A 15,731-nucleotide genomic window follows, 5' to 3' on the forward strand; every position below is an offset into this window, starting at 1 on the left:
CTAAAGGAAGTGTAACACTTGATCCTGCACCCCTCCCTTACATCCATCCAACAACCTAAACTACCCTTCCAGTTTCCATAAAGATTCACATGCACCTCCTCCAAGATCATCTCATTCTTCCTTCCTACTGTGGCATCAGTAATAATGCCGGATCAATAATGAAAACACCGGAGGACACTTTGAAGTGAACTCACCCAATGGCTTTATTTCTAGATAAAAATAGAGGGTCGAGAAGCATCCTCACAACTTCCCCTGGACTGGGTTGCTCGGATTAGATTAATTGGTCCACGATGACCCATAATTGGACATGGCTGTGGCTCGTTTGCCTGTGGCCAGAAGTGGAGTGATCTTAAAGGGGACGTGCCATCACACTACCTTATCCCCAGCCCCCAATCACAGTTTTTTTTTTTTTTTTTTTTTTTTTTAATATTTTATTTTATTAGAAGTAAGCACAGTCATATGGCACCAAAGTGCCTAATATATATTTTCATAATACATTTTATGTACAACTTCTTTTTTTTTTGTTACATTGAAAAAAGATGAGAATAAGAAAAAGAAGTTAGATAGTAAAGGATAGAAAAATGTGAAATATATAGTGTGTGAAGAAAGAAAACGAGTAAATGAAGAAAGTTGAGAGAGAAAATAGTGAAAAGAAAAGGAGATCATTATTTATAGTCTTGACCAACCCTCGTCCAGTCCTGAAACAGTTATTTTTTACAATTGTGTTGCACCATATGATTCCAAAACCCAATCACAGTTTTGTAGCGGACACGGAGCTGTCCGTCAAAGAACGAGGAAGGATGTGAAGTTTGTCCAAACATGGTAGGGACGACAGATAGCACAATGGGCTAAGAGTTCGGCTGGCGACCGGAAGGTAGCCGGTTCAAATCCCGCTTGGAGTGCATACTGTCGTTGTGTCCTTGGGCAAGACACTTCACCCACCTTTGCCTGTAATGGAATGTTACGGCGGCAGGCGCGGGCACACCGCGACGCCCTGTGTCTCCCTTTCAAGGGAGATGCTAAAAATGCATTTCGTTGTCTCTGTACTGTACACTGACAATGACAATAAATTGAATCATTTCTCCAAGACTCCGAACTCACCACACCGTGCTTGTTTAAGAAATAACTGCAGATGCTGAGTAAAATGTAAGGTAGATAAAAATGCTGGAGAAACTCAGTGGGTGAGGCAGCATCTATGGAGCAAAGGAATAGGTGACATTTCGAGTCAAGACCCTTCTTCAGACTGATGGGGGGGGGGGGGGGGGGGGGGGGGGGGGGGGGGGGGGGGGGCGAGAGAGAAAGGAAGAGGCAGAGGCAGTGGCTTGTGGGAGAGCTGGGAAGGGGAAGGGAAAGAGGGAGAAAGCAAGGACACCGTGCTTGTGCGATTACCACCTTAAATAACCCCAGGGGCACCCGTGACCTCTCCGTGATCCCTACCTCTCGTCCACCAGGATGCGTGACCCCCCCCCCAGAACCGAGGGTTATGTACAGTTAGTAACATTAGCAAATTTGCAGATGACACAAAGCTGGGTGGCAGTGTGAACTGTGAGGAGGATGCTATGAGAATGCAGGGTGACTTGGACAGGTTGGGAGAGTGGGCGGATGCATGGCAGATGAAGTTTAATGTGGATAAATGTGAGGTTATCCACTTTGGTAGCAAAAACAGGAAGGCAGATTACTATCTAAATGGCGTCAAGTTGGGAAAAGGGGAAGTACAACGGGATCTGGGGGTTCTTGTACATCAGTCTATGAAAGTAAACATGCAGCTACAGCAGGCAGTGAAGAAGCGAAGTTGACCTTTATAACAAGAGGAATCGAATATAGGAGCAAAGAGGTCCTTCTGCAGTTGTACAGAGCCCTAGTGAGACCACACCTGGAGTATTGTGTGCAGTTTTGGTCCCCTAATTTGAGGAAGGACATTCTTGGTATTGAGGGAGTGCAGCGTAGGTTTACAAGTTTAATTCCCGGGATGGCGGGACTGTCATAGGCTGAGAGAATGGAGCAGCTGGGCTTGTACATTCTGGAGTTTAGAAGGATGAGAGGGGATCTCATTGAAACATATACCATTGTTAAGGCAGGAAGGAAGGTTTCCTGCCATTAGAGGCAGGAAACATGTTCCCGATGTTGGGAGAGTCCAGAACCAGGGGCCACTGTTTAAGAATAAGGAGTAAGTCAAAATACTTTTCCTCACAGAGAGTGGCGAGTCTGTGGAATTCTCTGCCTCAGAGGGCGGTGGAGGCAGGTTCTCTGGATGCTTTCAAGAGAGAGCTCGATAGGGCTCTTAGACATAGTGGAGTCAGGGGATGTGAGGAGAAGGCAGACACGGGGTACTGATTGAGGATGATCAGCCATGATCACATTGAATGGCGGTGCTGGCTCGAAGGGCCGAATGGCCTCCTCCTGCACCTATTGTCTATTGTCTACTGTGCATGGCCCACCACCAGGGGCCGCCACAGTTTCATTTTATCCCAACAACTGGATTCCCATCCACATCTGCTGATCACTCCACTGTTTATTGTTCCCACCAGCCATCACCCCTACTCAGTCCCATTCTTCATCTTCCTGATTCCAGAATCTGCAGTCTTATCACTAACATCCTTCAGTCCATCCTGAAAAATCCACAGTTTTAGCAAGGGGAAAAAAGGATAGGACGAGCATGCATTTGGAAAGTCGGGATGATTAGGGATAGTCAGCATGGTTTGTGCAGATTATGTCTCTCAAATTGGATTGAGTTTTTTGAAGAGGTAACTGAGAAGGTTAACGAGAGCAGGATGGTAAATGTAAAGGTCTACATGGACTTCAAGGCCTTTTAGAAGGTTCTGCATGGTTGGCTGCTCTTGAAAGGAAGATTATGTGGGATCCAGGGAGAGCTAGCTGACTGGATACAGAATTGGCTTCATGAAAGGAACCAGAGGGTCATGGTGGAAAGTTATTTTTTCCAGACTTAAGGCCTGTGACTAGCGGCCACTACTTCTCTATTCTTTCAGTCTTGATGAAAGATCTCAACCCAAAAAATTCCGTCCAGTTCCTCCAGCTGCTCTCTTTTTTTTTGCTCGCAACGTTCTAACTTTTAAAGACGTCCCTCTATGCTGGGAACCACCTAATGCACTCCTATAAATGTCCACTAATTTAAGACACCTCATCGGCCAATCCTATATGAAACGGTCCTGTAATGCACGACCTTAAAGGGTCATTAATTGCACATTTTCTGCCACTGTGTTTAGCCTGAACATATTTAGTATTTCCACTTGACCGGGGCCGCATGTGTCAAATTGGTAAATCTTTAATATTTGTGACATTGATTTTAAATAGAATTTCCCCAGGTGTTCTTACGAATTCTTACCCAAGCTTACCAATGTCTCATATCTCCAGCTGGTTCCAGAAGCAACTAAATCACTTTCGTGGCTGTGTTGTTTTAGGCTTTGTGTTCTTACATAGCACTGTGACATGTGACATTTGCCATCAGTAGCATTTACACAATACTTTATTCAGTTCTATTGGCCAGAAATGTTTCTCAAGCTCACCAACGTGTCCACCCCACATCTACCATCTGCCATCAGCACTAATCTACTGGGAAAACCCCATTCTCTAGTGAAGGATTTCAGAGTTGAAACTTTAGCTATTTGTCTTACCCCAGACGCTGTCAGATCTGATGAGTGTTTCCATTCCAAAGACATTTAATTTCAGATTTCTACCTCTGCAGTTTTTCTATGCAGGAATTGTGTTTAAAGTGGTTGTGGTAGGTTGGAGGGTAGAAGAAGATTGTGAATTTGAAGCAGTCACTAGGGATAAAGGTGGAGGGGGGAGCTAAGTAAATAAATTAAAGAGGGCCCACCCTTGTTAGGTTCTCAGTGATGGGCTGGAACTACCAGAGCGAGGACCACTTTAAATCATGATGTTGAGAGTCTGCAGATACAAACATTGCACAACTCTGATTAACTTTCTGCTTCTAATGCTCCAAACAAGCATGACCAATCTAGTATATTTTTGTTTAGAGATACAGGGTGGAAACAGACCCTTTGGCCGATCGAGTCCGAATTAGTTTATTTTAGCTTACTATTATCACGTGTACCGAGGTCCTATGGAAAGATTTTGTTTGCGTGCTATCCAGCCAAAGAAAAAGGATAATCAATACCAATGCAATTCATGACAAGAAGTCGCCAGTCAAATATCTGTGATGCACAAATGGATCTTGAAGTCAAAGTAATCCACTTTCCACTCTAAGAAACATGCGTTTTCAAACATAGAGCAATACATATAAATATCTAGGCTATTCATATTTAGTGAATTATGCGATATAAAATGTTTATATCTTAAACCGGTAAAGAATTAGCTCAGAGCTGTTGTTGAATTAATTTTCCACGACATTAAACAAATCAGCTTTCCATAAACAATCTCTGTTTCCATTGTTATCAGTGAACAAATGCCCACCATTACAAATGGATCACAAGTTCTCCCATTCATAAGGTATATGAGTTATGCCTGAAGGAAGAGCTTTGATAATACAACTTTTTAAAAGTAAGCAAACCAACATACACTGACTCACAGATTTGTTTTAAACTTGTCCTTCCACCCTTTTCCATTGGATGGAAGGAATGAAGCAAGCATGTTGAAAAGTTGAGCAAACTTCATGTGCCCAGGGTACACAGCTATGATTTAAACTGTTAAACATGTGGTGCCAATTAAACTCATCAACTGGAGGGCGGGGCTTTTGAAAAAGGCTAATTATCCAATTGGAAGAAATTCATGATGATACAGATTTAAAGAACAGTTGAATAGAAACATATGATATGAAATGTGTATTTTCTTTTGAATGTTTACGCTAAGTTTAAACTTATTATTTCAATGCTTTAACAACCAGTTAGTTGCAGGGGTAAAACAAATTAGAGATGTTTTGTCAAATCATTTGTGACTCACTGACCAGAATAAAATAATTTTAGACAAGACCAAACTGCATTAGAAATAAGGATATTAAAATCTTGCAATATGTAAATAAGAGACAAGAGTATGGTCAAATATTTATACAATTATAAAAATGATTTTAGAAAGGCAATGACTGCAGCCAAAAGTTTATTTTGAAATAAAGCAAATACAGATCTAAATAAATATTCTATAGCTACGTAATGAAATTGCACTTGTATACAATATTGAAATAGATATAAATGTTAATAGCTTATTAAATGCGAATAGACTCATTAAAGGACTAAACAACAAGCTATATTTTAGTAAGAAAGAACGGCAGATGCTGGTTTAAATTGAAGGTAGACACAAAATGCTGGAGTAACTCAGCGTGACAGGCAGCATCTCTGGAGAGAAGGAATGGGTGACATTTTGGGTCGAGACCCTTCTTCATTCTGCAATCCGCAGTCTGCAATCTCCTGCAATTATATGTCTAGCTTTGCTTCGTTAATTAAATACTTTAATTTTGCAAATGAAACAGGCTAAAAAATTAATTGTACAGAGCTGAAATGCACCTATTTAATGAATTGGTCTTTGAAAGCACCACAAAGCAAACAGTTGATATGCCTTTTAATTAAAGATGTGAACCGCTGAATAATGTTAAAAAATAATAGGTCAGTTCCAGAAAAGTAGAATTATTATTTATATCATGAAAGCTGCATTCTTTCACCTACAACGTCTCTACCTAATAATCTGTTCCAAAAGTAAAAACATTTGAAAAAAAAGAGCTTTCTGAGATTATTAAATCTTTTCCCCTTCACCTTAAATCTATGTCCTCTAGTTCTTGACTCCCCTACTCTGGCAAAAGGCTGTGCATCTACCCAATCTATTCCTCACATGATTTTATACACCTCAATAAGATCACCCCTCATCCTCCTGTGAGCCAAGGAATAGAGTCCCAGCCTACTCATCCTATCCAAAAAACTCAGACCCTCTAGTCCTGGCCACATCCTCGTAAATATCGTTGAAAATAATAACCTTTTCCTGTTATTCAAATTATAATATAATAAGAACATGTTCACCAACAATCAGAAGGGTGTGGGGAAGACTTTTGGAATTCTGCCAGTACTTATTTAAAATAGACTGCACAGTTTGAACTTATTGCAGGGGAGAAGGAAACCATTCAGCTGTGGCGAGTGGCGTTGGCTCCCAGTGGAACACATAGCTCCCATTCCTTCTCTCATTCTCCCTACATTCTATTCCCCATCATGCCCCTCAACCTCCCTTGATTCCAATTGCTACTGAGGGGTGATTTACAGTCACTAATTAATCTACAAGCATATCTCAGGGTTATGGGAAACTCAAGCATCTGGTGGAAACACACACAGGCAACACCCAAAGTGTTTCAGCTACAGGGTTGAATAAACTTGAATTGGTTTGACTGGAATGTCAGAGGTTGAGGGGAGAATTGGTGGAAGTATATACAATTATGAGTGGCATAGATAGGGTAGACTGTCAGAATCTTTTTCCCCGGAGTGCAAATGTCCAACACTCGAAGGCACTTTTATAAGGTGAGAGAGGGAAAGTTTAATGGAGATGTGCGGGGCAAGTTTTTTTACACAAAGGATGTTGGGAGCCTGGAATCCATTGCGGGGGTAGTGGTGGAGGAATATATAACAGTTGTGTTCAAAAGGCTTTTAGATGGGCACATGGAATTGCAGGGAATAGAGGATTATGGATTATGTGCAGGCAAATGAGATCAGTTCAGCTAGGCATTATTTTCCAACACAAACATTGTGGGCTGAAGGGCTCTGTTCCTGTGCTGTACTGTTCTATGTTCTGACAGCAGCTATCCAGAACATCCAGTCCATATTATTTTTGTTTTGTTGAAAGCATTTACCATTGTGGCCTACTCTGGTCATAGTGAAAGAGCCAGCGATCCAGCAATAAGGCTTCCCCTACAGCCCATGCTGGAATTGTCATTGTGTTTAGTTTAGAGATACAGTGTGGAAACAGGCCCTTCGGCCAACCGAGTCCACTCTGACCAGCGATCCTTCAGATTCAGATTCAATTTTAATTGTCATTGTCAGTGTACAGTACAGAGACAACGAACACTAGTTGCACACTAACACTACCCTACACGCACTAGGGATAATTTATAATTAGACCAAGCCAATTAATCTAAAAACCTGTACATCTTTGGTGTGTGGGAGGAAACCGGAGACACCAAAGAAAACCCTTGCAGGCCACGGGGACAACGTACAAACTCCGTATAAACAGCACCTGTGGTCAGGATCGAACCTGGGTCTCTGGAGCTGCAAGGTAGCAACTCTACCATGCTGCTGTGTGGTTTATAAAGGGCCAGAGTGATGTACATCCCACACTGGCTGTATGCTCCATGTAACACAATATCATCTATCTGAAATGGTGGCCAACTGCCTGCCACAAAATCTCAGACCACATAACTAGAAAAAACAAATATACTTTGCAGTTGCAATTCCTACATTTTTAAATAATTTCCTTCTGCTCATCAACATTCCACGTTTGCACAGAACTTTCATTCGAGGCTTGATAGCATCTACTCTACAAGGCAGTTGGTCTCAATGGGAAATAAACTATCTAGATTAATTAAATCATGAGATAAGTGACAGAATATATCGAGACATGATAGATATTCTCTTCTCCTTCACAGCAAGGCTTCCACAAAGTAACTATTGATAGTCTCTTAAAAATAGCTTTGCTTAGAAGGAGATCTGATGTGCATTCATCATATTATTCATGTTTAGATGGCTAACTCCTCAGGGTTCACACAAAAATGCTTGAACAGAACCATAATTCTGAATAAAAGAGCTAACAGGAAGATCATGTTTCATGAGAAAACTTTTGTAAATATCACAAAATATTGATTATTAATATTACAATTATGTAATATTATAATTAATATTAACATTATAATTAAAATATATAATATTAAAGTTATTTAAAGAAAATCACCAAAACAAAAAACAAAAAATTAGGAACGTGCATGTGATGAATTTATTTCATTTCAGGGAGGTATCTTTTTGGTTCTCACAATAATTGTTCCTGGTCTTGCAATGTGTTGGCCTAAATTTGAAATCCAGAAATGTCATCTCTGATGAAATTCAATTTGTAACAATGAAAATATTTTAGATATTTAAAATAATTGTGAAGATGGAAATTACAGATTATTGATATTTGCTAGGAAGAATCCAAACAGCCCGATTCAGGTCTAATCCATTCGCATCCATATTTCCAGACTACTAAAGTCCAAAGCAGGCTTCTGAATGCGTAGTCCAACTGCTCAGCAGGGCGGATTATTGATACCGTGAACTAGCCTAGGACAAGAGCAACTTGTCAGCCAAGCCACAATACATTTACCAAGCAAAGGTGACCTTCCCCTCGGGCAGGGATCCTCTCACTAAGACGAAATGTTACCTTGACCTGAATTGTCAACTGCACTTTAAACCTCAGCCCGAGTCAAAACACAAGCTTCAATATGTTTCTCTCTCCAAAGATGCCACCTGACTTGCTGTCTATTTTGGGTACTTTGGGTTTTTTTCTTGTCACTAAACTTTACCAAGGGCAAGATCAGGAAGAACAAAGTATAATGGGGAAAACAAGCAATAGATATTAAAAGGCAGTGACTTCAAAGTGGTCACTTCATAGACCACAACTAAGAAAGACAATAAAACAAATGTGGAAATAGGAACTTTAAAATAGTAAATGAGTATTTACTATTGTAATACAATTATGATAAATAATAAAATTACATCCAGTGAGATAATGCAAAGATGCGATGAGTAGGTTTCTCAATGTTAAGCAAGGAGCATATATTCCAATTTCTGAATAAAACAAAGTTAAACATTTAAATGCTTGAGAAGGACACATCTTTTAGCATAATGGAATAACTAAGATTTGCTTTCTGTTTAATATTTAAGTAGGAGAGTACCAATTGTAGTAGATTTAAGAAATTCTTTTAAGGTTTTAACAAATAATTGATGTGAAAGGTTCTCGCTGAAACAATGAAATACGCCAGGGCAAATAAATCAGAAAGTAAACATTTAAACAATACATAATGCATTTGGTCGACATAAATCAGTCAAAAAAATTCTAAGATTGGGAATAATTAAATAGCAAGATACCGATAAATGAAGTAGAATAGTGGGCCCTTGAAGTGCATGTTAAATCATCAGGCAAAACTAATTGCATCCTCTTCCCTCAAGCTGTTAAACGACGGATAGTCATAGAATAATAGCCATACAGCATTGAAACAGGCCCTTTGGCCAACTTGCCCACACTCTGGGTACCAAATATTTTGTTCCAGAATTTTTGAATTTTTATACCATCTATGTTAGCTTCTTGTACCCATTTATCCAAATGGGTGAGACCTGTGTATGTTGGCCCGAGCATTTATCCCTCTTAACTAATTCTGTCGTATCTCTTCTGTACCAATGTCCAATTGGCTTCTTAAACATTGCATTTAGGAATATTTGTTTTAAAAAAAAGTTATATTTCAAATTGTTGAAATGGTAATAATTTCCCTAATTCACAGAGCAAGAAATGATAAATAAACGCTAAAGCAGATAATCTCTTAATTTTAAGTTCATTTGTTTCCAGAACTAGTATGGGACCATTAAATTAGGGAGCGCTAGACCACCATGCCTGGGGTTTACTGAGGTGTGCAAGGGGCTATAATTAGCATTAAACATACCGTGGTAAAGCAGTGATTTCAATTCAAAATATTTAAATTTTCCTGTATAAGATGTGTTGAGTCTTTCGGTTTTGTCCTAAAATGGCAGGCACATAGATTAATTGGTTGAGAAGAACAAGGACTGCTTTTCTTTATTGACTATGGATAAAGAGATGATGCTTGAACTTTATAAAACACTGGGCAAGCTACAGCAGGAGGGTATCTATGTTCAGCCCTGATTACTGTATTGCAGCAGGGATATAATTGTTATAGTCAGAGTCATAGGTCATACAGCAGAGAAACTGGCCATTCGACCCAACTCATGCCGACCAAAATGCCCCATCTAAACTAGTCCCTTTTGCCTGTGTTTGCCCCGTATCCCTGTAAACCTCTCCGATCCATGTACTTGTGCAAGTGTCTTTTAAAAGCTGTAATCGTATCTGCCGCAACTATCTCCCTTGGCAGCACATTCTGCCCTCTGAATTAAAACATAAAACATTGAACAGTATAGCACAAGAACAGGCCCTTCCACAATGTCTGTGCCAAACATGATGCCAAAACAAGATGCACATCATTTATATCTCTCCATTCCCTGTATATCTATTTTCCTATCCAAAAATCCCTTAAATGCTACCATCATATCTGCCTCAACCACCACCCCCACCAGCACATTCCTGGCACTCACCACCCGCAGTGCAAGCATCCCCTGTAAACCTTGCACCTCTCACCTTAAAACTATGTCCTCTAGCATTTGATTTTTCCATCCTATCCATGCCTCTCATAATTTAGGTCTCCCGGCAACCTCTGACGTTCCAGAAAAAATAATCCATGTCTGCCCAACCTCTCACTGGAGCTAATACCCTCTAATCCAGGCATAATTCTGGTAAACCTCCTCTGCACCATTTCCTAAGCCTCTACATCCTTTCTGTGATGTGGCAATCAGAGATGCACACAATACTCAAAGTTCTATTGCTGATTCAAAGCTTTAAAAAGAAGAATGTCAGGGATGACAGTTTTCAATTATGAGCAAACAATGGATAGGCTGGGGTTGTTTCCTTGCATTTAAATCTTCCCTCAAGTCAGTCTACGAGATCATTTAGAGTCCAGTGACCTATTTCCCTTTGCAGAGAAGTTAATGTAGGAACAAATTTTACAGATATTCCTTGAATACAAATGTTTGATTTATGAGCTTTTGCAATCATGCCATTATTGGGATCTTGGCTGATTTACAATATCTTTTTTTGCTATAATTAATAGCACTCCGCTCTCCACCTAAACGAATACACAATCCCAAATAACCTGCAATGTATTTCACTCAGCCTTATTAAGCTCATGACATTTTATTTAAGTTTAGTTTAGTTTAGAGATACAGCGCGGAAACAGGTCTTTCACCCCACCAAGTCCGCACCGTCCAGCAATCCACATACACTTACACTATCCTACACACACTACGGACAATTTACACTTATACCAAGCCAATTAATCTACAAACCTGTACGTCCTTGGAATGTGGGAGCAAAACCGAAGATCTCGGAGAAAACTCACACTGTCATGGGGAGAACTGCGTGCTGTAAGGCAACAACTCTACCGTTGCACCTTCGTGCTACCCTAACTAAACATTTTCCTGGAATGTATCCATTTTGTAATTGTCAAATTACTTCAATGAGTTATAGAATTAAGGGTCAGTTACAAGAAAAAAAATTCTCCTAATGGATTTGGAAGACGATGTTTCTGGAGATGACTGAAGGCAGAAATACATTCCAGATTTTAAAAGTATTTGGAAAAGCATTAGACTGGAAAATGCATTAGGGTGATGAAATGCAAGATAGTTTTCCTTCTCAGCTACATGAACATCATAGAAATTACATTTTTCTATGCTGGAAGATCTTTATGTTTCTATGACATCAAACCCATCACCCAGTATCTAAAATCAAGAGAGGGATTGATAGGGTAGACAGGGTGGAAATGTCCAACACTAGAGAGTATAGCCATAAGGCGAGAGGAGAAAAATTTACTGGAGATGTGAAGGGCAGCTTTTTATTTACACCGAGAGTAGTGGGGGCCTGGAGCGCTTTGCCAGGGTGGTCGTGGAGGCAGATATGATAGTTGCATTTAAGAAGTTTTGAGATAGACATATGGAAGTACAGGGAATCACAATATGGATCACGTACATCAACTCGGCATAATGTTTGGCGCAAGCATTGTCAGCCGAAGGGCAAGTTCCTGAGCTGTACAATTCTAATTTCTATGTTCTGTGTATGTGCAGGACAGAGGGGTGGACATCTGCCTTGTCAGTTTATACAAAAAGAAAGTCTTTGACCGGATACCGCACACATCCATAATGGACATGCTAAAATGGACAAATCCCAATTTTGCCCATTCTCTTCCAAATGGGAGTGAACCTTATTTTGAATAATTCCCTACAGTAGTTTCCCTACCACTGACTTGAGGCTAGCTGGCCTACAGTTCCCTGGACTCTCTCCTTTCTTAAATAGAGAAACAATATTGGCCACTCTTCAGTCCTCTAAGACCTCGCCTGTGCTAGAGAAGATCCTCGCCTGTGCTAGAGTCATGACATCCTATGGGTGGCACAGTGGCAGAGTTGCTGCCTCCATGTATATATCTAAAATGTATATGTGAGTATATGTATATATACGCACACTAAACTTTTTTTTCTTGTTTATTATATTGTTTACAGTGTACCATAAGGACGGAGTTGCGGTTTATCGAGGAGTCACATGTGAGGCACTCATCTATGATGGAATAGTAAAAACCCCATTCCCTAAAGAATGAGAACATCTGGGATGTCCCGGTGTGGAATACCTCATCTTGGACGCACATACGGCAAAGACGGAGGAATTGGGAATAGGGGACAGAGTCTTTGCAGGAAGCAGGGCTCTGCCAACATGGATGAGGCTCTCACAGGTGTCTCCTCCGCCCTTGTTCCCCCTCCCCCGAGTCATAACATGGACAGAGTCCCCCTAGTTCTTACCTATTCATCCCATCAGCCATTGCATACAACACATAATCCTCCAACGTATTTGCCACCTCCAACGGCATCCGACCACTAGCCACATCTTCCCATCTCTACCCCTTTCCACCTTCCGCAGAGACCGTTCCCTCCACAACTCCCTGGTTAACTTATCCCTTCTCACCCAAACCACCCCCTCCCCCAGGTTCCTTCCCTTGCAACCGCCTGTCCCTAACCTCCTCCCTCGACTGCCGGGGACCCTGAGAGTCCTTTCAGGTTAGGCACATTGTTCAAGGTTTGAACTCCTTCAGCGAGACGAAATGTAGACTGGGCGATCGTTCCATTGAACACCTTCGCTTAGTCCACCTGGACCCACCTCATCTCCTGGTTTCTAAACACTTTAATTCTCCTTCCCATTCCCACCCTGACCTTTCTGTCATAGGCCTCCTTCATTGTCCGAGTGATGCCAAATGCAAATTGGAGGATCAGCATCTCATATTTTGCTTGGGCCGCTTACAACCCAGTGGTATCATTTTTTATTTCTCCAACTTCAATTAACCCCTGCATTCCCTCTCCCTCCCCCATTCATGTGTTCTACATCTCACTACATCAACGTCTATATGTCTCATTTCCCTTTCCCCTGACTATCAGTCTGAAAAAAGGTCTCGACCCGAAACGTCACCTATTCCTTTTTTCCATAGATGCTGTCTGACCCGCTGAGTTACTCCAGCTTTTTATATCTATCTTTGATTTAAACCAGTAATTACAGTTCCTTCCTACACATATCTACTGTACTTCAGACACCTCCAGACACCTCCATGCGGCCATCCCCGCGCTACCCACACGCTACCCACGTGCTACCCATACGCTAGCAGGTCGCGTAAATGCCTGGGACAGGCCCTTAAGTAGAATATTAAGAACATAGAATAGTACAGCACAGGAACAGGCACTGGCCAACAACTAATTTATTCTCCCTACTCCATATCCATATTAACATCCATCTCTCCATTCCCTGTATATCCATGTGCTTATTTAAAAGCAAATGTATTTATCTTATCTGCCTCCAAAACCACCACTGGCAGCACATTTCAAGCAACCATCACTTCATGGCAAGCATACCATATGCCTTGGTTACCACTCTATCTACTTGCATTGCCTCTTTCAGGGAAGCCAGAGGTACTAAAGATTATGTTGCCTCCTTATAAAGCAGCATTGCTGAGCTTTGCATTCAAGGTAAGGGTGCTTCCATTGGGCTGCTGAACCTCCACCATTAGTTTCCTACAGAATGGATCAAGTGCAGGGAGAGGATATTAATTGTTGGCCGAAGAGCCATGTTTACAGCACTGAAGATCTGCCTCAATGTTGTAGACCAGTGATAGCGATGCTCGCAGCACACATTTTGCTCCCACTTCTCGCTTTCCATGTTTTAGCCAATCTATTATCCATTCAGTTATTTATCCCGACTCCATTTCAACAGCGTTTATTATGCACCTTTCATGTGATTCTATTCAAATAACAGAATAACTTAAATGCATCCAACTTCTCTTTTTAATTTCAGAAGAAATTTGAAAAATATGTATTAAAGGATAAAAAAAATACATTCCTTCTTAAAGATCAATACTTTTAAGAAAGTGAATTTGTTCATCATGCTACTAATAGTGGGACATGTCTTTGTGTATCATGAATACATTAGCTTTTATGTACCTCATACAAACGGACAGAAAACTGAAATCTCCAGTTACTTACGTGGGTCTGACTTAGAAAATGTATCTCGGTCCAAAAGTTTCCTGTGGGGAAACAAAACGTCTCATTAAATACAAAGTTCTTTTTTCATATTTAAATAGTCAAAAAAAGAACATCCCGTCAATTCTCCTGAGCTTCAAGCACTTATGCATGGAATTCTGCTTTAAATTATGGTCTCAAGGTATTTGAACTTTACATCCCTAAAGGCGAGTTTTCAGACAAACCACCAGACAGACCCATTATTAGTTCACAAAGCATACTTTCTTTCGCCTACACAGGCCTTAGCAAGATCTTTTAGCTTGATGAACTAAAAATATTAATGGAAAATTGAAATGTTAGGGATCACATAAAGATGGAAATTAAACTGAAAATACAAGTCAGATCAACATGGGTAGTGTTATAGAGCAGAGGGATTGATGAGTGCAAGTACAGAGTTCCTTGAAAGTGACATCACAAGTACATAGGGTATGTACAAGAAGACTTTTGGCACATTGGCCTTTGTCAGTCAGGTTATGGGTATAGAAATTGGGAGGTCATGTTGCAGTTGTTTAAGATGGTGGTACAACCAAACACAGGCATGTGGGACTAGTGTAGATGAGACATCTTGATCAACATTGGCATATTGGGTGAAACAGTCTGTTTCCATCCTATATGATCCGATGTGTCCAATGAGAGACTAATTAGTTTAATATAGAGAGTTTAATACAAAAGAAGCGGAGATGTATTTTGGGAAGTCAGACCAGGGCAGGTCCTACACAATGAATGGTAGGGCTCTGGGGAGTATTGTGGAGCTGAAGGATATAAGAGTGCGGGTACATAGTTCCTTGAAATTGGTGTCACAGGTAGATAGGATGGTCAAGAAGACTTTCAGCACATTGGCCTTCAACCATCAGAGTATTGAGTATTGAAGTTGTGAGGTCATGTTACAGTGGTTCAAGAAATTGGTGAGGCCACATTTAGAGTATTCTGTTCAATTTTGGTCACCCTGTTTTCGCAAATCAAAAGATTTAGGACGATGTTGCCAGGACTTGAGCAAAGGTAAAAGGTTGAGCAGGCTAGGACTTTATTCCCTGGAGTGCAGGAGGATGAGGGGTGATCTTATATAAATGTTTAAGATCAAGAGAGGAATGGATAGTGGAATTGCACAGAGTCTTTTACCACGAGTAGGGTAATCAAGAACTAGATGACATACTGTAGGTTGAAGATGAAAAATTAAGAGTAAAGATTTATTATGAACCTGTGGGGCAACTTTTTTATACAAAGGTGGTAGGTATTTGGAACAAGCTGCTGGATACAAATCAAGAAGGTATTTATTTCATCAGTCTGGCATAGTTTCCAGTATTAGTTTACTGGTCAAGTAGTAACAAGATTTGGCAGCAAGTCATATACAGATTTGATTATTTTATA

The 15,731-nt window shown here is 40.6% G+C and overlaps 1 protein-coding gene across 4 annotated transcripts in view; it reads right to left on the reverse strand.

The window, feature by feature from the left end:
* Positions 1 to 15,731, reverse strand: part of LOC129707718 (copine-8) — a 204,072-nt gene that overhangs the window by 125,349 nt on the left and 62,992 nt on the right. For all 4 annotated transcript variants that reach the window (XM_055652946.1, XM_055652945.1, XM_055652949.1 and 1 more), the window contains exon 2: positions 14,328 to 14,368. In XM_055652946.1, the coding sequence (XP_055508921.1) occupies positions 14,328 to 14,368 (41 nt within the window). The remainder of the gene's footprint in view (positions 1 to 14,327; positions 14,369 to 15,731) is intronic.

This window comes from Leucoraja erinacea, chromosome 22 (genome assembly GCF_028641065.1).
Source record: "Leucoraja erinacea ecotype New England chromosome 22, Leri_hhj_1, whole genome shotgun sequence".
Lineage (NCBI taxonomy): Eukaryota > Metazoa > Chordata > Chondrichthyes > Rajiformes > Rajidae > Leucoraja > Leucoraja erinaceus.